Source organism: Hyperolius riggenbachi, chromosome 1, assembly GCF_040937935.1.
Source record: "Hyperolius riggenbachi isolate aHypRig1 chromosome 1, aHypRig1.pri, whole genome shotgun sequence".
In the NCBI taxonomy this organism is placed as follows: domain Eukaryota; kingdom Metazoa; phylum Chordata; class Amphibia; order Anura; family Hyperoliidae; genus Hyperolius; species Hyperolius riggenbachi.
In genome coordinates this window covers 562,449,603-562,476,314 of record NC_090646.1, presented here as the reverse complement: position 1 = coordinate 562,476,314, position 26,712 = coordinate 562,449,603, and the positions used below count along the sequence as shown (strand labels likewise).

Here is a 26,712-nt window from a genome sequence, read left to right as displayed (position 1 = left end):
ATTTAAAAAAAACCCTCCCGCAGCCACCCTGGCGATTTAATCAGAACGCCAGGGTGGTTAAAGCAAACCTGTATTTTACAAGGGAGAAAAAGTAAAATACTCACCAAAGTAGAAGGAAGCCTCTGGATGCTTCAGAGGTTTCCCATGTCCTCTTTGACTGCTCTGCTGCTGGCTAGGACCCTCTTCCTCTTGATGGCTGCGCTCCACTCTGTGTATGAGAGCATGACTATAAGAGTGAGTATGGAGGCTGCCATCTTCACTCTCTAATAAATAGTACCAGTTACCTGACTGCTGTACTGATGCTCTGCCTCAAATACTACAAGTCACTGGCCCAGAATGAGCATGCAGATGAGGGGCTTTAATTCTGGTCTGACTCCACTAGCGACTTGTTGCGTGTGACTAAAAAAAACAACTACAGAACAAAGCTCAGCATGACAGCCAGGTAACTGGGATTGTTAATGGGGAATAAAGATGGCAACCTCCATATTCCTTTCCATTCAGGTTTCCTTTAAAAATGCAGTTTAATCTGATGCATGGCGCACACGTAACTTTACTTTTAGACTAAGGGCTTGATTCACTAAACCGTGATAACTCATATCATGGATGTTTTGGCGTGCATTTTTGCGTATGCGCGCGATTGCGCATTTGCGCACGCAATCACGTGCAAACTCGAATTTTTGTGCGAAAACTCGCGTTTGCATGGGAAAATTTGCAATTGTGCATGCAAATTCGTGATCGCACGCAAACGCGAAAATGCGCGCGAAAACGTCCGTGATATGAGTTATCACAGTTTAGTGAATCAAGCCCTAAAGGGTTTTACAAATGCAGTTGCCACTTTCTGTTGTACATACTACTTTTTGTTGTTGTTAAATTGACTATGTTTGCCTTCTAAATTGGTCCCTGTGTTTTGTTTTGTTTTCTTTTTCTTAAAGGGAAACTATAGTATTTTGATTTTTTTATTGTTTAGGAATATGTGAACATGATCAAGTTAAAATATACAAGTAGAAATTCTGACTATATTCTCTGATTCACTCACCTGAAAGATTAGAAAAGTCAGAAGAAATTTAAATTACCTGATCTGCATTGTTATTTTAAAAAACAATGACTTATAGGTAGCTAGTTTCACATTAGGGCATTGCATTGACCATCCTGTAAAAAAACAGGAAAAGTTGCATCATGCAATGTGACACAAGCAGTGAAGCTAAAAGTATGCTTTACTGCATCTGTAAACAATGACATCGTCTGGTAACGCACAGCATGCCTTGCAGTTTTCCAAGAGATTCACTACTAATGTACCGATGTGAATACCCCATTAAGATATAATTACATTGAGTTTGCTATGCGATTATATAGTCCGACCCAACACAATGTGCCAGTGCAAAAGTAGCTTAAAGGGAGTCTGAAGTGTAATTAAAATTAAAAATACAGATGCTTACCTAAGGAGAGAGAAGATCCTATAGTTTCGGCTAAAGGGGTTCCAGTGCTGGAACGCGGGGATCGTGGGAGGAACAGGAAGGCTCCATAGCACCCAGTGCCTTCCCTCCCCTTAGGTAAGCACGGTATCTGATTTTTAAATTTTAATTACACTTCAGACTCGCTTGTAAAGCCAAAGGATCAGCATTACACCATTTTTAAAAGGAAGTTAGCTATGGCAACCTTCATAGTTATCGCATGACAGTAACTTTATCAATGCATTTTAAAGTAAAACAAAAATCAAAATTCGACATGATTTGTAATAAGACATACATGAGCAGCCATTTCAACACCTTACATACATTTGTTTCCTGATTATAAGCATTGCAGCATTTGTATAAACTTTGGGTATGATTCGATAAACTCCAGTAAAATGGCCATGTGCAGATATTGCAAGGCAATTTTACATGTATTTAAGCAAGTTAAATAGTACAACTTGTGTGATGTACACAGCATGTTCTTTATTATTACAATATGTGTTACCCCATTCGCATAATGAGCATTGGGCCTGGGACACACTAGGAAAAGGTTTGCAACACTTAGCAATTGCCAGCGCTACACCAGTGGATCATTTTGGGGCTGGTCCCACTAGCAGGGTATGCTACTTGCAGCATATTAGGAGTGATCCTGGAGCAATCGCACCGTAGCAAAATTGCGATCGCTATGACTCGTTGTGAAATTGCAGCATTTCCACGATTTGGCAAATCTTGATTGCTTTGCGATAGCCATAAAGCGCCCGTAGTGGGTCCCAGCCTCCAGGCCTTATGGGAGTAAAGTGCTTTACAAATGTTTTGTTGCTGTTATACTAGCAACATGCAATTTACTGTGTGCTGTCTGGGCACCACAATGTTACTGGGGTTCAGTGAATCAACCCCTCTGACTCTCTTTCAAGGGATGTATACGAGGCAGGTACGATAGTCTGATATTTGTTCTCTGTGCCTAAGGCTTTGTCAAAATAGTTTTTATATAGTAAGAAAGTACATTGATAACATGTTTCTAAAATAAGCACGTCAAATAACTGTAACTTAAACATTAATAATGAAAAGAAATGCTCACTGAAACTATACTATAGTTTCCCTCTAAAAGTAATGTTAACAACACACACTAGGATTGCTGCTTCCACACTGTATTATGCTTATACGACAAAATAAATTATAACATCACATCACATACATGTTTTAATATTGTTGGAACATGCCATGTTAAAAATAACTTTTTTAATGAAATGTATTATTTCTCTGGAAAATATGCTTTATTGACAAAAATATGTTTTTTAAAAGTAATATACTAAGTACAATGTAATTTACAACCATTGTAAACATACATTGTTAAATACAGTTATGTTTATTTCTAAAGAACAGTTGCTAGACGATGTTGCTGAAAATTTATCATTTCAATTCATTTTCTGAAATGTTTAAATAGCAAAAGCAGTAAATTGATAGCGTCCATATCACATATTTTGGTTACATGTTATGGGCTAATATGTGGGTTTTGTAACTGGGTTAAAGAAACTACTCTGAACTATGAAGTACTGTTTTACATAATAAATGCATTTAACATTTTCTGAATTATGTGTGGTGTTACTTGTAATATATATCAATAAGGATAGATATTTTTTTTAATAAAAAAAACACCTCATTAATGAATACCATCATATACTGCATCTCTGCTGAAATATTTTGAAAGAACTATGTTTGCTGAAACTCGGAGTGTGGTAGTGCTTCAAGGCATAGGCCAATTAGGCAAGTACTAATTGTGTCATCTAGTGATGAAGGCTCTGTTTGTACCCTTTCATTGTGGAGTCCGTGATGTCTGAATGAGTACTGGGCTTTCTGTCATTCAGAAACCCAAAAGCGATGGAGAAGGGAACAGACAACAGACCTTGCACCTTTACTACTTCATAATAACAATACTTGGAGTCTTAGGAAGTAGCTTTGAAGAAAACTTTTGAAAAATTGACAGAGGTGAGGAATTAGTGATAAAACCTTATAAAGTGGGTGACCCTTTTCAAAGGCTGCTTGCCTCATAAATATTTTTACTGAGTTTTGAGACAGTTTTTGTTTTTTTAATTGTAAATATATTTTATTTGGGGTGTGGAGGTGGTAATGGGTTGTCCTGTCTTGAGCACCAAATGGCTTGAAATGGCTGTGATTCGGAGTGCTGTTGAGTTTTTAAGGAAACAATCTTATCTTATATGCTGGGTGGCACTGTCAGTCCCCAGCACAAACACCATCAAAACAACTGGTCAAATGTGCACTAGCAAAAAGTAAAATGCATTTCGGGGTATAATAGTAGATGGTCAACTTCCCTATCTATGGTAATCCGTTGAACGTTAATGAAAATCAATACCAGACTATCAATGGTGGGAATATCATTTGGCCCGTTTAATCTTGGTTCTAATAACCCCAACACAACAAGAGCCTTAGTCTGGACTGGAATTATGAATTATCACAAAGGAAATGTGACATTTGTTTGGAACTCTGCTTGATGAGTTGAGTTGCAAGCTTTGTAAGTTCAAGTAAGACAAGGATGTCCAACTCCAGTCCTTGAGGGCCACATCCACACCAGTGTTTTTAGGATAGATTGAGGAATGGAAAAATGTGCTCTGCTTGATGAACCACACTTTTCCTGATTCAGTCCTATCAATTTATTCAAGCTGACCCTTGAGGAATAGAGTTGGACAACCGTGGAGTAAGGTCTTGTTTTACTGCTGTATTGTAAAGATAAGGCAGTTCCTTGGCTAACAGAGCATAGATTTCAGTCGCAAACGTTGGAAACTTTGCATTTACGAAACTAGGAACTAGGGATGGTCGGAAATGCTGATTTCTGATTCCGCAGGAATTCCGATTATCCGCCAATGCCGCTTACCGAGCCTGCAAGTTATCAGTATATGATTTGTATTTGCATCCTCTGATTAGCCAAATACCTCCCAGTTGACTCGGAAGTATTGGACCAATCAGAGAATGCACAGTTTTACCTCGGTAATCGGAATACCATGGACATTTTAGGCCAATCACAAGACTCAGGAACACTCGCTAGTATCCGAGTCTTGTGATTGGTCTAAAATGACTGTGCTAATCGATATTCACAGAAAAATTCTGCATTCTCCGATTTGTCCAATGCTTCTGAGTTCTGTGATTGAACTAAAATTACTTAGCTGCCGTAAATCGTGTTTCCGCAAAAATACGATTTCTGATCAAAAATGCGGAAATGTCAATTCCCTGGAATCTGAATGAGCATCTCTATTAGAAACTCCTTTGCTTGTGAGACTTTTCTAGCCGGTCTACCAAATGGAGCTAAACAGCTTTAAAGATCGATCTATATCTAAAATAAATGGATCTTTTGACAAAAGACATAAAAGATGCATAACATACATATTTCACAATAACCACAAAATGCTAAACTTAATAAATACAAATTGGGGCAATAATAAACATTATTTAACATCAAGCCTTGTACACTGCAGTTATAACATTGGTTTGTTGGAAGTTTGTAATGCAAGCTGTTGGGGTGACCTCTCGCACAACCCCTGATCCCACAACTGTAAACAAACATGATGTGATGCAGGGTGACTATGAATGGACCAGGAATATTCCAGTCCGTTATAAAGAAGGCGGCAATATGCAAAACACATCACATGACATGGTAAGGAACAACGGTAATCCTTTATGAACAGATTGAGGTTTCCTTTGTAAGTTGCCGGGTGTGTAAGAAGGATCTTTGGGCAGAAGTATAGCTTCTGTACTTTCTATTTAGAAGTGTCATTTATACTATAATGTCAGGCGTTCTGATGCACATAATTATAATATAATTAAGCAAGGATTACAGAATTTACAAGTTTGTCCTATGTCTGTTCAATTCAATTTCTCTTTCTAGAGCAAAATGTTATTTTTTTCCGTTTTTTCCTAAATTTCCTTGAAAGTTTCTCATCACTTCAGGGACTGAATAAAAACCAGAAAGGAAATCAACTGTGGGGTTCAATTGCTACTCCTAAACAGATATTTTTGGAAAACAAATGAATAAAAGAACAAGTAAAACAAACCTACAAAATATATTTTTGTATTTGTAGATAGGAAAGCACTAGAACATATCTGTGATTTAGTGTCCTGTCTGTATGAATGCTCTCCTCATGTTAGGCCTTGAGGATAGCTAAAGGGAATATGAAGTGAAAATAAACTTATGAGATAATGAACTATATGTGTAGTACAGCTAAGATATAGAACATTAGTAGCAAAGGAAAGAGTCTCATATTGCTTCCAGTACAGGAAGAGTTAAAAAAAAACTTCTTCAGTAGCTATCTATGCAAAAGCCTCAATTCACTAAGATCATGCTGGAGATAATAAGGGGAGAGAAAACTTACCACCACACAGTAAGAGAGTTATCTTATCTCTTCATTCCTTAAGTTACCTCCTCTGTAGTTAATTTACCTCCTCTGTAGTTAAATTACCTCCTCTGTAGTTATTTTCAGACGCAGTTAATTAACAGCCTGTCTTTAACTGTGGAGTTATTTTAAGGATTGAAGAGTTAACTTAAAGACAGAAGAGTTAATTTTAGGTTTGCCTGAGGTAAAATGTTTCCTGAATACGACATGCCTCATCACCATGGTGACCACTCTAGAAACGTTATTAACCACTTGAGGACCCAGCCTTTACCCCCCCCCCCCCCCCCCCCTTAAGGACCAGCGCTGATTTAGAAGATCTGTGCTGGGTGGGCTCTACAGCCTCCAGCACAGATCAAACAACAGGCAGAGTGACCAGATCGCCCCCCTTTTTTCCCCACTAGGGGGATGATGTGCTGGGGGGGGGGTCTGATTGCTCCTGCATGCGTGTGGGTGGCGGGGGGGGGGGGGAGGCACCTCAAAGCCCCCTCCACCGCAGAATTCCCCCTCTCCCTCCCTGCCCCGGAGATCGGAGGCTGCACAGGAACTGATCTGTCCTGTGCAGCCTCTAACAGGCTCCTGCCTGTCATGTAACAGCGATCCCCGGCCGCTGATTGGCCGGGGATCGCTGATCTAGTACAACGCTGCTATTGTTAGCAGCGTTGTAAAAATGTAAAGAAAGTGGATTTTTACCGCTTGTGTTTACATTTAGCCTGCGAGCCGCGATCGGCGGCACGCAGGCTATTCACTGAACCCCCCGCCGTGAATTGACAGGAAGCAGCCGCGGCTGTTTCCTGATTAATTAGCCTGCAGCCGGCGACGCAGATGTGCGTCGCTGGTCCTGCAGCTACCACTTTGCCGACGCGCGTTATGAGTGCGCGGTCGGCAAGTGGTTAAAGACAGGAGATAAGCTTAGTGAATTGAGGCCCTTGTCTGAGCTCTCCAACCTTGGTCGGCTACAGTGCTGTTTTCTGACGCACTGATACATCAAATAAACATTGAAGAAAACCGCTTCAAATAAGGTTTTACTGCAGGGGAGTTCAAAGGATCATTAGCTCTGCTCTGTTTTATAGTTTAAAATGCAGTGGGTCTGATTCACAAAGCGGTGCTAAAAGTTAGCACGCTGGTGAAAAGCCCTTTATCATGCCTAAACTCAGTTTAGGCATGATAAGTTTAGGCGTGATAAGTTTAGGTGTGATAAGTTTAAGCATGTTAAGTTTAGGTGTGATAAGTTTAGGCATGTTAAGTTTAGGTGTGATAAGTTCAGGCATGATAAGTTTAAGCACCAACTGGGTTAGCACCGCAGTGCACAGCTGATCAAAAGTTTTGCGCTAGCAAAGTCTGGTGCACTTCGCATAGAGTTTAATGGCGCTGCTTTGCGTGCAGGACTTTGCGTGCGATCTAAACTTATCTAAACTTAGCATGCCTAAACTTAAACTTATCACGCCTAAACTGGCTTTTCACCAGCGTGGTGCAATGGTTATCACGCCTAAAGTCTCTAACTGGGTTAGCACCGCTTTGTGAATCGAGCTCAGAGTGTTGTTTGTAATTGCATATATGACAGAATGATGCAATGTTATAAATAAAGCTATATAACTGAAAATAAAAATGATTTTTCTTTGCTACTAATGTTCTATGAATTATCTGTACCACACATACAATTTATTATATCATAAGTTTCTTTTTTCACTTCAGTGTCACTTTAAAGGTAGGAAATCACACGGATACAGGCAGCATTGCCTCACATATGCTCTAACGCCATCAGGGCTGGGACAAACCAAATATTCACTCCTGATCAACAAGCAATCTGATCAGAACTATTGAGGTGGCTGTTGACTGGAATTGAATCCTGCTGCTGGAAACAGCTGATAAATTATCACTTTGTCAATCATTCCAAAATGGGACATAGTGGTAAATCTTAGCCAGTCCTACACATGTGCCAACAGCAGTGTGTGCTGAGCACGGTTCCATCTCTAAAACGCCTGTAAACCTAAAAAGAAAGAAGTCAGCCAGTAGGCAAGGCTTCCTATCACTCACATGTGCATGACTGTATCACTGAGGCCTGTTTCACACTGCTAACCAGCGCTGTGATGGTAACATTGCACCGCAATGCTAAAAATGCGTCAATCTCCCGTCTGGCTGCAAGCCGAGCAGGAAGTAAGGCTCTCTAGTGCTCACTTCCTGCGGCTGAATATGAATAATGGAGAAGTGTATTGAAAAAAAACCTGCTTCGCCATAGACTAACATGACTTTCGCACAGTGCCACGCATGTTGCCAAGCAACGCGCTGTTGCTGCGAATCGGGAACTTCTGGCAGAGCGCATCGCACAGGGTGAGGTTTGAAAAGCCCCATAGACTTTCTTTGGGGTAACGTTGAACTGCGGCAAAATAGGCCAACACAATGCACAAAGTGTGAAAGAGGCCTCATTATAAAGGTGTCAGGAGCTTAATGATTTTAGGCTGTTTTGATAAAGAAGCTTCTCCATTAAACACATTTTTTTTTTTTTAATTTAGGTACATGCTAATATTCCACATGATGCTGCACTAGCTTTGGTCATGATAGGGATGGTGAATTCTCCCATCTCCTGGATCGGTTACATGGTTCTTTTACAATACAAATTTCTGAGGGTAGCCATACATTATGCAGTATCCATAAGTGATGCAGATTATGTTATTATCATAATAGTATCAGAACCCACTTTCACCAAGATGGTCTTTGTAAGTGGGGATTGTCCCATGTGCTGGAATGCAGCACACAAAAAGGACAACTCTGCTGTATTATGGTCTAAGTGCCATGACTACAATGATTGTAAATTGTACTTTGTAGTTCACCAGCTGTTAGAGTGCATTCGCGCAAAAAATACTGTCACCAGCAGGCATCAGGAATCAATCCATCAGGTGACTGTTCAGGCCAAGTGCTGTACAGATGCATCGCCAGCCTCCAGGCCTCCATCACATCCTTTGGAGGAGGGACCACGAGCGGCCCATGCCCGAGTGGGAGGTATGACCAGAACAATGCTCTTGGCTGAATCAATCCAACACCCCAGATCTGTTGATGGTGCACATGCTAGATTTTTGGTAGAGACAAGCCCGCCTTGGCCATGGCCCATCTAGCATGTGTACGAAGCCTTTGCCTGCTCAGTATCTGTTGTGCATGAACAGCTGTTGAAGAACTGGAGGCATTCTCAGTTATTGTGCACTTACTGTAGATTGTTCATATACATAATTGATTTCTTGCATTTCAGTCTTACCTGGGCATTCAGGTTTCCCTTTCGCATTCTATGTATCATTAAATTATCCTCTGTAGTTCAAAGCAAATATCTGTATATGTAAAAAATTGTGTATAATTTTGCAGGCTCTGATTCAAAATAAAAACTTCATAGCAGGGGTGTAACTACAGGGAAGAGGCTCCTGCAACCACAGAGGTGCCAAGAGCTGTAAGGGGGTCCCTAATACTACTTCACTCCCTCTGATAAAGGGGTCCACACTTCTTTTATGACCCATGTAAGATGGGCCTCCCGGCTGTGAGGGTCGCCAGGGTGTGAACATTGGGGCCCCATCAAAGGGCATTTGCTGAGGAACCCCTGATTTGTAGTTACGCCCCTGCTTTACAGACCATCTTATCTTTTTTTCTGTTAATTTCATTAACTGCATAACATTTGCTACACTCAGACCTTCCATCTGGAATTTTTGCTAACGCTTAGTGCATTGGCAAAGCTTGTTTTGGGGCGATTTTGGCATTTTTATGTTAATTTAGCTATGGAGATCAAATCTGAATGGATGGTGGCATGTTTCCAACATTGTAAATATGTTGGAGTCTATGAATCCTTGCCTAATATATTGTGGAGAGCCTGTAATAAAAAATCATCTCTATGCTTGTGGGAATCGCTGTTATAGAATCGGTCAATAAATTCATTGTATAGATTGTTCTCTTTGTCCTTTATATCTGATTGCATGCTGAGTTTTTTCAGTGCGTTGTAATAGTGGTGCTTAGGAATTTTAGGTTGTTCTTCAGGAAGTGAGGCTCCTTGTCTCTCAAATGCATTCTTCAGAAGAAGCCTCATGGCCTCCAGTTTCATGTTCTCCTCCCCGTTCTCATTCTCTGCCGGTTTCTCTGTGGATAATCTTTCACTGGCTGGTTCCTGAAATAGGCAACATGATAGATATTAATACTGTTGTAATAATTACCTGGTCATTGCAACTTGCTTTATTTATGTGCTAACGGGAAACTGGTGTAGAGCACAATGATGTTTGGGAAAAAATGAGTTTTGATTGGCTCAGTTTAATGCTTTACTTGGGTCACTGTATGGTTGTGTTTGACACAGAAAACCTCTTTCATACCTCTTGTACAACAATTGTCCCCTCTAGTCCTTTCTGTCCCATATTTTGGACCTGGTCAGCTATAAGGTAGCCATACACTTATAGATTTGCAGCAGATTCTACCATCAGAGAGATTTCTGTCAGATGCCTGACAAGTTGAATCTGACAGGAATCTATCTGATGTGTGCCACACACTAGGAACAGATTTCCAATAGATTTCAGAATTAAATCTATTGGAAATCGATCTAAATGCATATTTGGACCATTAGATTCAATGCAACTCTGCTGCCAGCAGCCAATTGACCTAGATTTTCCATCCTGTCAGGTAGATCAAATTGATCGAAATCGGCCGCAAATCGATCGATTGATACATTTGATAGAATCGACTTCCGATCGATTTGACAGGATCGATCAATCGATTGATCGATGGCTGAATACGACCAGTGTATGGGTTTATTCCGAAGAATGTCAATTCTCCTTGACAGTGCAGTTTCTAGGTTAAAATGCACCCAGGGCGAGGGTGTAAAAATTGCGCCCCCCCCCCTCGAGCAAGGTATGGGTGCCCGCAGTATAGGTTAGCCAGGTCTAGTTGCACTTAGTATAGGTCCCCCCAGTATAGGTAGCCAAGAATAGGTACCCCAGTATAGGTAGCCAGGCATAGGTGAGCCAGTATAGTTGCCCTCGCTATAGGTTGGCCAGGTAGGTGCCTCCAGTATAGGTAGCCAGTTTAGTTGCCCCCAGTATAGGTTAGATAGGCAGGCACCCCCGGTATAAGTTAGATAGGTAGGTGCCCCAGTACAGGTTAGCTAGGTGGGTGCCTCTAATATAGGTAGCCAGAATAGTTGCCCCCAGCATATGTTAGATAGGTAGGTGCCCCCAGTATAGGTTATTTAGGTAGGTGCCTGCAATATAGGTAGCCAGTATAGTTGCCACCTGTATAGGCTAGCTAGGTAGGTGCCCCCAATACAGGTTAGATAAGTGCCCCCAGTATAGGTTAGATAGGTAGCTGCCCCCCAGTGTAGGTTAGATAGGTAGCGGCCCCCAGTGTAGGTTAGTTGATAGCTGCCCCCCAGTGTAGGTTAGATTAGGTAGGTGCCCTCCAGTGTAGGTTAGATAGGTAGCTGCCCCCCAGCGTAGGTTACTTTAGGTAGCTGCCCCCCAGTATAGGTTAGATAGGTAGCTGCCCCCCAGTATAGGTTAGATAGGTAGCTGCCCCCCAGTGTAGGTTAGATTAGGTAGGTGCCCCCCAATATAGGTTAGATAGGTAGTTGCCCCCCAGCGTAGGTTAGATTAGGTAGCTGCCCCCAGTATAGGTTAGATAGGTAGCTGCCCCCCAGTATAGGTTAGATAGATAGCTGCCCCCCAGTGTATGTTAGATTAGGTAGCTGCCCCCCAGTATAGGTTAGATTAGGTAGCTGCCCCCCAGTGTAGGTTAGATTAGGTAGGTGTCCCCCAGTATAGGTTAGATTAGGTAGGTGTCTCCCAGTATAGGTTAGATTAGGTAGGTGTCCCCCAGTATAGGTTAGATTAGGTAGGTGCCCCCCCAGTATAGGTTAGATAGGTAGCTGCCCCCCAGTGTAGGTTAGATAGGTAGCTGCCCCCCAGTGTAGGTTAGAGTAGGTAGCTGCCCCCCAGTGTAGGTTAGATTAGGTAGGTGCCCCCCAGTGTAGGTAAGATTAGGTAGCTGCCCCTCAGTATAGGTTAGATAGGTAGCTGCCCCCCAGCGTAAGTTAGATTAGGTAGGTGCCCCCCAGCGTAGGTTAGATTAGGTAGGTGCCCCCCAGTATAGGTTAGATAGGTAGCTGCCCCCCTATAATGGAGGGGGGAGCCGGAGCCGCGGGGAGGGCAGCCCGACCTCTCCCGGGCCGCCCTCCGTGCTCTCCCCTCCAGACTGCAGAGTAATGTGCAGGGAGCGCTGTATACAACATACCTCCCTGCGTTCCAAGCGCTGCTCTCTCGCCACCGGTCTCTTTCTCTCTGCCTATACGATGATACACACACACTGCTTCCTGTTAGCCGGAAGCAGCGTGTGTATCATCGTATAGGCAGAGAGGAAGAGACCGGCGGCGAGAGAGCAGCGCTTGAAACGCAGGGAGGTATGTTGTATACAGCGCTCCCTGCGCATTACTCTGCAGTCTGGAGGGGGGAGCACGGAGGGCGGCCCGGGAGACGGAGAGAGAGGGAGAGGTCGAGCTGCCCTCCCCGCGGCTCCGGCTCCCCCCTCCATTATAGCGCCCCCCTCCCAACAGCGCCGCGGGCGGCGGCACGCCCCGCACGGCCCAAGAAACGGGCGTGCTCCTTGACATTTTAATCAGGGTTGCTCAGCAGGACCCCGAATGCGAAGTTTCCCCGAAAAAATTCGGGTGTTTTTTGGGTTTGCCGCATGCGAACCCGAACCCGGATGCTTCAACCCGAGCCGAACCCGAATACGAAGCCTGACGAATGTGCGCACACGAATTTGGCCGGCTGGAGCTGTGGGTTCGGCTTCGGGGATGACGTCATTGGGCCAATCAGAAGTCCTCCTGCCGAGGACCTGGCAACCCTAGCAACCAATCAGAGGAGGGGAGCCTGGCCCTCCCCTCCTCTATATAAGGCGGCGGCCATGTTGCGGAGCCACGCACTTGTGTGACTGCTGCTGGTACTGAGAGATTCTCCAGTGCTGTTCTGTGTCTGAGCAAGTGCTTTTCACTGCTAAACCTAGCGTTTTGCTAACTTTCTAAACACCTCCTAAACACATTTATTGTTGTCTTAGTTAGCTAGTATTTTGATTGTTTTTAGTCAGCTAGTGTATAGTGTATACTGTGCTAGGCTAGTGTTAGTCTGTGTGCAGGCTAGGCCTGCTAGCCTAGGTAGCCTTAGCCTACTACTAGCTTAGGTAGGTTAGGGATTCTAGTTAGTTGTGTACTTAGTAGTACTAGTTTAGTTAATTATTACTGCTGTAGTCTGTTACTTTATTAGTTTCAGTACTGTGTTAGTTAGTTAGTTACTGACTGTGACAGGCCACCACCAGCATCCGTTGTGAGTGACCTGACCTGTGACTGTCTGTCACCTGCCCGAGCCTATTGATTGATTGCGTCTGACCGTGTGTGACCGATTGTTGTAATTGTCACCGACTGTCTGCCGCACGACTTACTTGTAGCGTAGTACACTAGGTGTTTCTTAGTTACCTGCGTGCGTGCTACTACTAGTGTCTACTACTATACTACTAGTCTACTAGTACCCGTTCACTTATTTTTTTTTTCACTTTTACTGTGTGATTTTATTATCATCTGTAGTGTGTGTAATAAATAAGAGTTACAACACATACAGGCCAATTTCTAATTCACTAACCTCTCAGCAAGTATCACTATCTTGATATGAACAAGATAAGGTTAATCAAATTTTGCTTACCTAATAGCATAATGTTAAAAAAAAAATATTCAATCTAAGTTCAATAAAATATTAAATATACTCACCAGTGTTCTTATCGATCTCTATTTTTTTAATGTATTTATATAGCACCAAAATCTTCTGCAGCACTTTAAGGGAGTCATGTTATTGTCTTTCAAAGTAGCTCACAATCTTATCCCGACTATAGCCATACTATGATATCCCTATTGTAGACTAAATCAAAATTTGGGGGAACCTATTAACTTATCTGTGTTTTCAGGATATAGGAGAAAACTGGAGGGCCCAGAGGAAACCAATACAAACACAAGGAGAACAAACAAACTCCAAAGGGGCCATGAAATGGAAAGAACTATAATATGGGGGTATGAGCATTAGGGAAAAATGATGGGGAAAACGGGGAAGTATGAGCCCTTCAGTCTGGAGAGCAGTGAGCTGGCCCTTTGCTTAGATGTTTGCGGACTCCTGCTTTAAACCCTCTAGTGCAGCGTTTTTCAACCGCTGTGCCGCGGCACACTAACGGCATGTTGCCTGGTGTGCCGTGGCGTTCCTACTGTAGAACGCAGGAGGGGGAAAGCAGCGCTAGAAGGAGGGGCAGTGGAGGCAGCGGTGGGGAGGGGGGAAATATCCCCCCCCTCCCTCACCTGGGACCCCTCCTTCTGCTTATCTCCCTGTCCATTTATCGGTGGCAAGTGCGGGGTCGGCGGCGGGGAGGCACGCGGAGAATTACTCACCACTTCCGCGTTCCAAGCGCCGGCAGCGTCATGTCGTCAGATCTCCGCCTTCAATGCCGCCCACTGTGCTTCCGCTAATCAGGAAGCACAGTGGGCGGCATTGAAGGCGGAGATCTGACGACATGACGCTGCCGGGGCTTGGAACGCGGAAGTGGTGAGTAATTCTCCGCGTGCCTCCCCGCCGCCGAGCCCGCACTTGCCACCGATAAATGGAGGGGGAGAGACGCAGAAGGAGGGGTCCCAGGTGAGGGAGGGGGGGATATTTCCCCCCTCCCCACCGCTGCCTCCACTGCCCCTCCTTCTAGCGCTGCTTCCCCCCTCCTGGGCATCTATTCTGGGGGGAACTGTACTAGCTATACTGGGGGCAACTAAACTAGCTATACTGGGGGCAACTAAACTAGTTATACTGGGGGCAATTAAACTAGCTATACTGGGGGCAATTAAACTAGCTATACTGGGGGCAACTAAACTAGCTACACTGGGGGCAACTATACTAGCTATACTGGGGCACTACCTACCTATACTGGGCACTATGCTAGCTATGCTGGGCACTATACTAGCTATACTGGGCACCATGCTAGCTATCTGGGCACTATACTAGCTATACTGGACACTACCTACCTATACTGGGGCACTACCAATCCATACTGGGATTATACTAGCTATACTGGGGCTCTATACTGGGGTAACTATACTAACCATACTGGGGCAACTAAACTCCCTATACTGGGGCAACTATGCTAGCTATGCAGCCGCACCCCAGCCCCCCCCCCCCCATAGCCTGCTACACACGGCACTGTCCACTAGGTCGCGCAAACACCCGCGCGCCCCCCGCCGTTCCCCGGAGAAAAATATGGTCAGAAAGTGTTCCCCGGGCCGGAAAAGGTTGGGAACCACTGCTCTAGTGAAATGCCCTGGTGCCCCATAGTGTGATGATGTACCTCTGTAACATCTGTCATCTTCTCCACACCTCTTCGGTCATTCTGAACAACATTGTAAGACGTGTATACTCTGGGATGGGTCATGTGATCTGGACGAGTGGATGTTCCATGCAGAATCAGTTTCCAGTTTACTATCCGTCCTTCGTTTTCCAATCTTCTTGACTGAATAATAGCAAATTGCAAATAATCAGAAAACAACAGTTTGTAAACTTGTTAAGACAATGATAAAAGGCATAGTGGTTGATTCACAAAGATGACTTATTCATGACATAAATGGATGAGGATAAATCATGAGTTAAGTAATTTAACCGTTTCACAACTGAGGGCTTTTACCCCTTCAGCATCGGAGCAATTTTCTCCTTTCAGCGCTCTTTACATTCATTCACCGATAACTTTATCATTACTTATTACAATGAAATGAACTATATCTTGTTTTTTTCGCCACCAATTAGGCTTTCTTTAGGTGGGACATTATGCCAAGAATTATTTTATTCTAATTGTGTTTTAATGGGGAAATAGTAAAACATTTGGAAAAAAAAATCATTTTTCAGTTTTCGGCCATTATAGTTTTTAAATAATGCATGCTACTGTAATTAAAATCCATGTAACTTATTTGCCCATTTGTTCCGGTTATTACACAATATACATAAGTAAATCTTGAGTAACTGATCATACAGGTAAAAATGTAAGCAATATAGCACAAATATTCTAAAAAGCCAACGTACTAAATCTTATAGGCAATTAGTAGGGAACTAATGGTTGATTTGGTGCATAACATTGTGCTGCCATTGACTTGGCCTACTATAGGCTCACAGCAAAATGGCAAGCGATAGAAAGCATAGTCTCTATTGGATCCAGTAAATAGAGTGAAAAGTCCATTCACGAACAAGCAGGTGTTAATGGGGTATGTTCACTGATTTAAAGTACAATTGCTATGCACAGACAGACTTCTGCTGTGTTTAGCAAATTGCACTGCACTCATGCACAATGGTGGGAACTTATAGGTAGTCAACACTCCAAACAGAGGAAGTGACATGGTTGCAAAGAAGTGCAGTTTGGGCCCCACTTGTATTAAAAAATAGTCCGTTCGCTGATTGGAAGGGAAAGGGTCGGAACGAAAAATGGTTATCACAAGCAAAAATTAATGATCACTCGATATCTCAAGTTTTCACGTGTTAACGGTCGCACGATAACATTAATTTATTGTGCGAACACAGAACGTTGACATGTGGAAATTCACGTTATCGAGCGAACGCAAATTTTTGCACGTGATAACCGTTTTCACGCTAAATTTCATGCAAAGGACTTTTCACAGCGTGATAACAGTTCTCACTGCTTTGTGAATCAAGCCCTAAGAATCCACTTGCGCCTTTAATGGGGCATTATCAACATAAAACAAACCACTGATGCCTGCCTGGATCTTCTTCTTCATGGCCCAATGCTCCTGTCTGTCTACAAGCATGGACACAATTTCAAGGTGCAAATACGGCATGCTCCTGTGCAGCAGTGGTGTTCCTACCATTGGGCGCAGGGGGGCGTGGCACCCCGGGTGACTGACAGCCAGGGGTGTGTCGCCACGATCCTCCATGGTGGGTGAACAGGGGGGAAGCAGCGCTAGAAGGAGGTGTGATGCCAGACGACGCCCAGTCGTCCAAAACGCATAAAAATCGCAGATCCAGCAGTCGTTTCTGATCACCGCATTCGATCGCACATCTATTGCAGGGCTCAGAAAGACAAACTTTGGTTTTAATTTAAGATAGACATTTCTGGGAAAGGTAGGTAATTGCGTTTAGCACATAGCTGTAACAAGCTGGAGAGCTAATGGCCCCTCTCAGAGGATATGCCAGCTGTTTCACTCTGATAAGGAGGTCTAGAGTCAGCCAGGCAGGCTACGAGACACACCTTGCTCCCTGGTAAGGATCAAAGGGAAGCCAGCTGCCAGCACACACCCTGAATGACCTGAGGCTCATAGCATAATCCATAACTTCCCAGATCTGTCATATTTCTGGGGTTCCTGAGATGGCAGCTTTGCCAAACGTGGGGAAAGTGTAGCATGAGTCCCGGTGCTGGTTCTGTGAAATTCCCAGAACTCTGTCCCCTAAACTCTCATACAGGCCCGTTTCTAGGGGCCGTACAGCCGTGCAGCAGTCCTGAGCGCAGACAGCCAAAGGGCGCTGTGAACTCTCCCTCCCTCTCCCCAGGGGACTGCAAAGTAATTAGTTCAGGGAAGCACTGTATACAGCTACACTGACTGGCCAGGGGGGAAGGGGGACAATCTCCCCCCAGGCCACCTTTCATTCAGTGATTTAGGGCAGGTCTGGTGTCTGGTGTATTTGGGTTTGTTGTAAGGCAATGTGAAACTTGAGGCTAGCTGATAAAAGTGCAATCAGAGGACAGGCAAGCTGGCAAATATACACAGCATGATGCAGAGCTTGCCTGAAGGGTCTGTGGGCAAACATCTGTCTGGTCTCTACCCATTGTTATTATGACTGCATGTGTGGGTAAGGTGTTATACAAGTTGAAAAGTTTTTGACAGTCCCTAGACTCCAGGAGGGCTGCTTTCTGACTTGTGTGAGGGACTGTCAGGGACAGGAGTCCTATGATAGGCAAGTAGCCTCTGTGTGATGTGCAATACAGATAAGCTCTCTGCTCCATCTCAGGCTATTCTCAATTTCTCTCCACTCCTCTGGGCTAGTGCACGCCAAAATCACAATAGCAATCGCTAGCAATTTGTGAGTGTGATTTTGTGAAGCGATTTTCAGAGCTATTTTTAATGAATTGCTCCAAAAAATGCTACACACTGCATGTAGCATTTTTTGGAGCAATTCATTAAAAAAAACGCTCTGAAAATCCTTTCACAAAATCACACTCACAAATTGCTAGCGATTGCTATTGCGATTTTGGCGTGCACTAGCCCAGAGAGAGGAGGAGTGGAGAGAAATTGAGAATAGCCCGAGATGGAGCAGAGAGCTTATCTGTATTGCACATCACACAGAGGCTACTTGCCTGTAATAGGACTCCTGTCCCTGCCAGTCTCTCACACAAGTCAGAAAGTAGCCCTCCTGGATTCTAGGGACTGTCAAAAACATTAACTTGTATAACACCTTATCCACACATGCAGTCATAATAACAATGGGGAGAGACCAGACAGATGTTTGCACACGGACCCTCCAGGCAAGCTCTGCATCATGCTGTGTATATTTACCAGCTTGCCTGTCCTCTGATTGCACTTTTATCAGCTAGCATTGCCTTACAACAAACCCCAATACACCAGACACCAAACCTACCCTAAATCACTGAATGAAAGGTGGCCTGGGGGGAGATTGCCCCCCTGGCCAGTCCGCCCCTGAACTATACTGGATACCTATACTGGAGGCACCTACCTGGCTACCTATACTGGGGGCAATTATACTGGGGCACCTATGCCTGGCTACCTATATTGGGGGGACCTATAGCCCACTACCTATACTGAGTGCAACTAGACCTAGCTAACCTATACTGCAGGCACCTATACCTGGCTCCGGCACGGGGGGGGGGGGGGCGCAATTTTTACACTCTCGCACTGGGTGCATTTTAGCCTAGAAACTGCCCTGCTCTCATAGCAATATGGGTTTGAAGAGACGGGGGGTAAATTCTCATGATAGACCTGTCATATTTCATGTCCTAGGATTCGTAAAATCATGCTGAGTGTGAATATGCGGTATAGGTTTTAACTGCCCCCACGTGCACCCCAAGACGGGCCGAACTAGAATTCTGCCAGTCTGAGGGTCTGTAAGGATAGGACAGCCCCTGCTCCATCCTCCCGAGGCTGGACTTGTGCCTGTCATAGCCACTCCCCGCAGCGATGGGTGATAAAACTATTGACAGGCTAAAACGAAAGGGTCCTCCACCTTGAAACACCATCTTGATCACATCTGTGCCAGCTTGAGGATATGCTGGCATCCACCTGGTCTGAACTCTGAAACAAAAGGAACTCTACAAGTTTTTCCCACAAAAGGACATCTTTCCACAAATCTAAGTATTTTTTATCCCTTTTAATTTCTTTTATACTGTGTTATCATTTGTCTCTATAATTGTTGATTTTAACGATTTTCTGTATATATCAATTATTTATATTGCACATAAATAAAGACTTTATCAAAGTCGTTTACTGTTCCGCTACACCTGCTATACAGCCATACACAGAAACTGAACTCAGGTCTCTGAGGAATCGCCACTATTATTGATATCTAGACAGGATACAGCGTGTTTTAACCGTTTTATTTGCAGGATCAGTCAGTCAGTCGGTAGGGACCACTGGCCCATACCAGTGGTGGTGGCAGTTATAGCCTGAAAGTGTGTAAGTTGTAATTTCCGTAACCCACAGGCTCCCTTCTGGTTTGTCTGCAGCCAATTCCCAACGGTTTCTGCGCATTGACTGCGACCACAGTTTGCACGATCTGTGCGCTGGAACCGTTTGGAAGGCATTTCGCATTCCAGCCACCAGGGCTCCTGTGACAGGAGGGGTAGCGGGGACAGCGGCGGAGAGGGGGGACAGATCCCCCCCCCCTCCCTCATCAGGGTCCCTTCCTTCTGCCTCTTTTCCCCTCCAAAATGCGGGCAGCGGGCAGAAAACAGGCAGGGCGGGCGGGAAGGAGAATAATTCACTTCCGCGTTTCAGCCGATGGAACGTTACGTTGCCGTCACGTGCCTCTTCTGCGCCTTCAATGATGCCCACTGTGCTTCCTTACGAGCGGAAGCACAGTGACCAGTATTGAAGGCGCAGAAGAGGCACGTGACTGCAACGTAGCGTTCCATCGGCTGGAACACGGAAGTGAGCTGAGTTATTCTCCTCCCGCCCGCCCTGCCTGTTTGCTGCCCGTATTTTGGAGAGGAAGAGAGGCAGAAGGAGGGGACCCAAAGCTCTACTGGGGGGCCTCTAATCTAGCTACACTGGGGCCACTATACTACCTACACTGGGGGCAGCTATACTGAAGGGGGCACTATACTAGCTACACTGGGGGCCACTATACTAGCTACACTGGAGGCCACTATACTACCTACACTGGGGCAGCTATACTGGGGGCCACTATAATAGCTACACTGGGGGCTACTATAATAGCTACACTGGAGGGCCACTATACTAGCTACATTGGGGGACCACTATACTAGCTACACTGGCGGCAGCTATACTACCTACACTGGGGGCCACTACACTACCTAAACTGCTTAGTATGCCACACTCGCTCCTTTCCTTTCTTTTTTTTTTTGGGGGGGGGTGTTTTATAATACCCAGCACCGGGTGTCAAATGCCCTAGGTACGCCACTGCTGTGCAGTAGTACAAAGATGCTGGTGCACGGAGGAAAAAAAACATCCACTAGCGTCTCTGCGCTACCACGCTGGTGCAAACTGTACTTGCACCTGCACAGTGCTGCCACACTCATACACAGACAGGAGCATGGCCATAAAAACATATTGGACAAGCTCTTGTTGAATATGTTCAGCCGACACCATTGAATGCAGCCAGCATCTATGTGACTGAATGTGTGTGTCAAGCGGAGGGGCTCAGGGGGATGGTGTGGGACAGTAGGAGAGCCTTACTACTCTGGTTTGGTACCACTGTGCATGTGCATTTCAGGGGGGGGGGGGGGGAAGCTGGAGAAGGACCCTTTTTTAAATTTGAGCACCCACCACTTGATTCACAAAGCAGTTATAACTGAGTTATCAAACCTAAAAGCTTTGCACGTGCAATCGTGTGTGCAAGCCATTTTGGCAAAGTTTTAGCTCTCGCTTTTTAACTTTTATCGTGCATACAGCTGTACGCGCGATAAGTGCGCTTTGTACGTGATAACTACGGCGCTTCGCATGCTAACCTATTAGAGTGTATGCTTAGCACGCCCGTGCTAAGCTAGTTTGCACACGATGTAATGCGCGCAAAACTTTACACGCACAAACTATTGACTTCACGCAAAGTCATTAGTTTGTGCACATAAAGCTTTACGCGCATGATATCATGCGCAAAGCAGCTTTGCACCGGCGTGCTAAGTGTTAGCACGCTTTTGTGAATCAAGCCCAAGGAATCCTTTTAGGCACCAAAATGTGTTTTCTAAAGCATTCAAGTCTAGAAGCATAAGAAAGTAATATCTTGCAAAACTGTGCATCATAGATTTGATTACATGTAAAATTCATGAGGCTTGATTCACAAAGCCGTGTTAACTCATAGTGTTTCGCACGCATTATAATGCGCGTAATGGTTTTTGAGCACAATCACAAACTTTCATGCGCAAACGTGAATTTTTGCGCACGGAAATTCGCGATTGCGCACGAAAATTCGCGATTGTTTATGAAAACCATTACGCATGTTATAACGCGTGCAAAACGCTAGCGCGACCGCGCTGAGTTAGCACGGCTTTGTGAATCAAGCCCATTATGTGATCGTTTTAAATTTCACATTCTGATTTTGCATTGTAATTGTGAAATTTGCTGTAAAATAACTGCTATGCATAATTTCAGCTCCTCGCTGGTGGCGTCCACACCGCTCACGGCGATTCTTACCGGATCTGTGATTTTGACGGTCCAGGTTCCGGATGGGTCCTCTCCCCAAGTGTGCACAGACATAAAAGCCCAGTTTTTGAAACCATTTGTGGACGCATCTCTTTCTCTTTCAGTGAGGAGCACCGTCTTGGTTCCTGCATAAAACAGTCATTTTGAGTTCCAAGCATATTTTTAATTATTTATCTCATTTGTTAATATTTTATGTGAACATGCTGTATTTATCTGAATGCTGCAGAAATGCCCTGAAAAAAACCCCAGGAATATTTTATAGCTGCCACTTAAAGGGAACCCAAACTGAGAGGGATATGGACGTTTCCTTTTAAACAATACCAGTTGTCTGGCAGTCCTGTTGATCTCTTGGGCTGCAGTAGTGGCTGAATCACACACCTGAAACAAGCATGCAGCTAATCCAGTCTGACTTCAGTCAGAGCACCTGATCTGTATGCTTGTTGAGGGGCTGTGGCTAAAAGTACAAAGCTACGTACACACATGCGACAACGATTGTTCGTTGTGAACGACGAACGAACTTTTAATTGACGGAAGAACGACCTAAGTAAAGTTAGTTTTTAAAGGTATGTAACGATCTGATCGTTAGAACGAACGTTACATCACGTAAAGCAACTATTGCGCTTGCACATAAATATAAAAAGTTCCATGGAGAAATAGCGAAATGCACATGTCAAGCCTAGTACGAACGACCGTTTTCCAATGATGTACTACTTTTGCAAACGATCGTCGTTGGAAAAAATCTGCCAAGCTAGATCGTTCGTTTTTAATGATCTAGTTCGTCCGTCGTTAGACTTATTAGTCGTTGGCTGCTTTTTTTTTAAACGATCGTCGTTTGAAACGATCGGGGAACGATCGTTTCAAACGACTATAGCTGCATGTGTACGCACCTTTAGAGACACAGGATCAGTAGGAGAGTCAGGCAACTGGTATTATTTTAAAAGGAAAAATCCATATCCTTCTCAGTTTAGGTTCCCTTTAAGGTGGGCACACACATCAGATTAAAGTCTTTGGAAAATAAAAGATCACAGACACAAATTTACCCCTTTCCATGTAGTATGAGGGCATACTCTACACAGTCTATTCTGTTGAGCCGAACTTCCCATCAGATAAAAATCTTTGCAAGATGCTGCACACAAAGATGCTGTACACATTCAAAAGATCCGTATTAGTATCTTCTATAGGAAGAGCTTTATGCGGTGACTGCCAGGGGCGTAGCAATAGGGGTTGCAGAGGTAGCGACCGCATCGGGGCCCTTGGGCCAGAGGGGCCCCGAAGGGCCCTTCCTCAACTACAGTATTAGCTCTCTATTGGTCCTGTGCTCATAATAAACACTTCTATAGATGCTTTGAATAGTGGTCATCATTAACAAACTGTTCCCCATCCCCTTCTTGCACCACTGACACTGTAGCTGCCATTGGCAGATTTTGGTGCACCGTATCAATTGTTATGTATAGAGTGCTTGGGGGGGCCCCACTGTAAAACTTGCATCGGGGCCCACAGCTCCTTAGCTACGCCACTGGTGACTGCATTTGCGTTTTTAAGAATTAAATGCATTGTATTTATTCTTTTCTGTGTGTGTGACTGATGTAAGGAAGTGAAAAAATGGAATCGCTCTGCAAAAGCGATTTGCAAAAAATCCTAAGCGCTCGAAGGGGCAGAGGAACGCAGAAAAAAAATGGAAAATCTTTGCTGTCCGCAATTTCATTTTTAGATGTGAACAGAGCCTAAATGAACATAACATTTACATCAACTTCAAATTATTAGCACTCCACTGGCCATCACTGTTGATAAACCACATTCATTATCTTCCTTTGGATACAGGAAATACAAAACACATTTTTAAAGGGGTTTTAGAAATTCTGAAGATGCATATGCAATCCACACGCTACTTGGAGGAAAATAAATTAAAGTTTGTTTGAGCTGTTGGATTATATATCTAAATCAGCAGGTAGGTTCACACCTGAGTGTTTTGCCAGCGATTTCGGCAAAATGCTCAAGCGCTAGCGCTTTTGAAAGCGCTAGTGCAATAGAAACCTATGGGCCCATTTTCACTTGGGCGATTTGCATTAATCGCCTGTGATTAAAGCAAATCGCTCTAAAAAAAAATAATAATTGTATCCTGCACCATTTACAGGCGATTTTCCGGCGATCGCGTTTAGTGCTACAGAAACGCTAATCGCAATCGTGGAAAATCGACTCAAGTGTGAATGGCGATTTTTAGCATATATCGCCAAAAATCGCCAGAGCAATCCGCTAGCAAAATCGCTAGCGTTTTGCAAGTGTGAATGGGGCCGTACTGTACTGTATTATAGCAGGCAATTACGATTCACATTCTATTGATCTGCCTCCAGGAAGGTGAAATCTGATTTGTTGCTAGAGGTTGTTGCCATCTATTCTTCAGTCCTATTTGTAATTGTAAGTAGAAGAATGTTTCTCTGCCATACCTGATGGTGATGTTAGTGTGATATGAAGGTCTCCTCTGCGTGTATACTCAATCGTAGCTTCCAGCTGTAAATGTTCTAGAGATTTGATATAATTATCTTGGCCTTCACAAGCTTTTGTCGGAATTTCAATTGTAATTTCATCAACTGATCGAAAAAGTCTGTAGTAAGAAACATACACAGGAAAAGTCCATAGAAATCAATGTTGTTTTATGAAGCAACAAATCAACAAACATAAAATACCTGGATAACTGGCTCCCTGCAGCCCTAAAAACCAGTGTGAAGGTAAATTTTAGTGGGCGTTATGCAAACTACAATAATTACTGTTGATGGGAGGGGAGAAACAACGACGTCCTGCTAACATAATGCTCCTCGTTTCAGATAATGCATTATAATACATACCTGTGTGCACAGACCCTAATGACCAGAAATTCATGCACTTATTATGAATGATTTATAACCTCTCTAATCTATAATGTGATAAAAGGGTATATATTTGGGCTTATCTAAAATAAAGCTGCACAAAGGCGAACGTGAACAATGGATACCTGGAAATTTAGATGCCCAGAAATAGTTGATCAGTAAATTTACCGATATTCTACTCTTGCAGTCCTAATGACGATAGTAAAATATCGGTAATAGCTACCAATATTCTACTACAGCTAAACTTAACCCTATTCTCACACTGCACCCTCCCTCAACCCATGCCTAACCTTAACCACTCCCCCTGGGTGCCTAACTGTAACCGCCCCACCTCCACACCTAACCTTCGTCCCCTCCCATGGCTAACCTTAACCGTCTCTCCACACGCCTAACATTACACACACTACCCGCTGCAAATCCACTGGGAAAAAAATGCAACTTTTCTGGTTCCCGCCATAGGCGCCCATTGAAATAACTGTCACAATACCTATGTGACTAGGCTGTGATGGCAGCAACCATTCCCTGTGCCACAAGTGAGTCTTAAGGCAGTGAAGCCACGGGATCCTAAGAACTAGAGTTATAGCAGACTGGGATAATATTCTTCTACCAACACTTTGTTGCGGTACTTTTCTTCATAGCATAAACCATCAGTGGACAGCTGACTTTGATTATTAGGGACATTCTGAAGTTGATATCCCAGGCATTTTTCATTCCTAACCACGTGTGCAGCATGGGCCAATCCAGATCAACCACATCGTATTGGGCCAGTTCCAAAATTGTACTAATTGCAACAACATTTGCATCAACATGGCAAATTGGCATTTCATAGATCTACTTATGACCTGGAAGTAGCAGTAGATCTGAGAGTCAGATAGAAGCTGCACCCAGGGCAGGTTGGGACCCGACACTATGACTAATAATGACCACATAATACATTCTAGAAGACCCTTCTTAATTTACAGAGAAACCAAAATAATCATGTGGTGTCACCTATCAAATGGTGTAGCAATAGGGGATGTAAGTGTTGCAACTGCACCAAGCTGGTTTTGGAGGTTTCGAGCAAATGTTATACAAAACAGAAGTAGGCCTTCCTAAAACAGAAGGTATTTGTGATTATTCAGATTGTAGTGAGCATGTGCTGTTTCCCACAATGCATCATAGCTGAATATGCAGATCATCCCTTTGTTGTTCTAGTAAGCTAGCCACACCTCCAGAACTGCTGGAATGTAGTGATGTGTCAGCTTGTTAATTGTACAGAGATATCAATGCATTGCAGTGGTTCTGGATGTGTGTTTAGCTCACAGGGGCAACAAAGGGACAATTTGCATATTCTGCATCACGCATTGTGGAAGGCAAATGCCTTCTGTTTTAAAAAAGCAAACTACTTTTTTACATAGCACTTTAGAAAGAGGGCTACTTGGTCCTTTCTAGCCCCTTACTCACTCCAAAGCTTTCTGGTTCACCATGAGCTTGCTGGGCAGTCTGCAGCAATTGTTATACATGCAGTAAAATATGAACTTTGGTCCAAATAGCTAAGCGAACTCTACCTTGGTAAGTGGGCATATGAGACCTAAGTGAAGGCTCTTGTTGGCTTTCTGGGCTTGAACATTGGTTTCAAGCCTCCTGGTCAAGCTTGGAGCAGCATCAATGCAGGAAGATGGGAGTCAGTATAAAAATCAGCCTATATAAAAGCTAGAATTACAACACGAGCAGTCAGAAAATATAAAACAAAATTTAAATCCAACTGCTGGTGAATGCCTTCTCTGAGGTAAGAGACAGGAGCACCCATTCACTTCTCCCACACCATCCTATGGCTCTGGGAGGAGTTCCTCTTTGATTCGCTGCTTCACTGTGGCATTATCCTATTAGTACAGTATTTATCCTCTTGCCAAGCTTCTGATTACATTCGCTCTATGTCAGCGACTTCTTTTCCAGGCCCTGTAGACTAATGACATGATGCCAGCTTCCACTGCATTTAATTCACCCCTCTGACAAAGGATCATGGAAGTTTTAGCACAAATATCATTTAGCTCATTACGTCTGTTTGACTCATAGTGCCACTCTTCTATTTT

At 43.9% G+C, this 26,712-nt stretch overlaps 1 protein-coding gene and 1 long non-coding RNA gene across 4 annotated transcripts in view; one reads left to right on the top strand and one right to left on the bottom strand.

Annotated features, from left to right (window-relative positions):
- The window catches only part of LOC137526850 (uncharacterized), a 468,244-nt gene that overhangs the window by 404,205 nt on the left and 37,327 nt on the right, over nucleotides 1–26,712 (top strand). For all 3 annotated transcript variants that reach the window (XR_011023123.1, XR_011023120.1, XR_011023121.1), the window contains one exon: nucleotides 21,726–21,816. This is a non-coding gene — a long non-coding RNA (uncharacterized lncRNA). The remainder of the gene's footprint in view (nucleotides 1–21,725; nucleotides 21,817–26,712) is intronic.
- Nucleotides 6,155–26,712, bottom strand: part of PCSK1 (proprotein convertase subtilisin/kexin type 1) — a 79,795-nt gene continuing 59,237 nt past the window's right edge. Inside the window, exons 11-14 of the mRNA XM_068247497.1 lie at nucleotides 24,221–24,378; nucleotides 21,768–21,901; nucleotides 15,233–15,394; nucleotides 6,155–9,992 (exon numbers count right to left, since the gene is read on the bottom strand). Of these exons, the coding sequence (XP_068103598.1) occupies nucleotides 9,669–9,992; nucleotides 15,233–15,394; nucleotides 21,768–21,901; nucleotides 24,221–24,378 (778 nt within the window). The 3' untranslated portion in view covers nucleotides 6,155–9,668. The remainder of the gene's footprint in view (nucleotides 9,993–15,232; nucleotides 15,395–21,767; nucleotides 21,902–24,220; nucleotides 24,379–26,712) is intronic.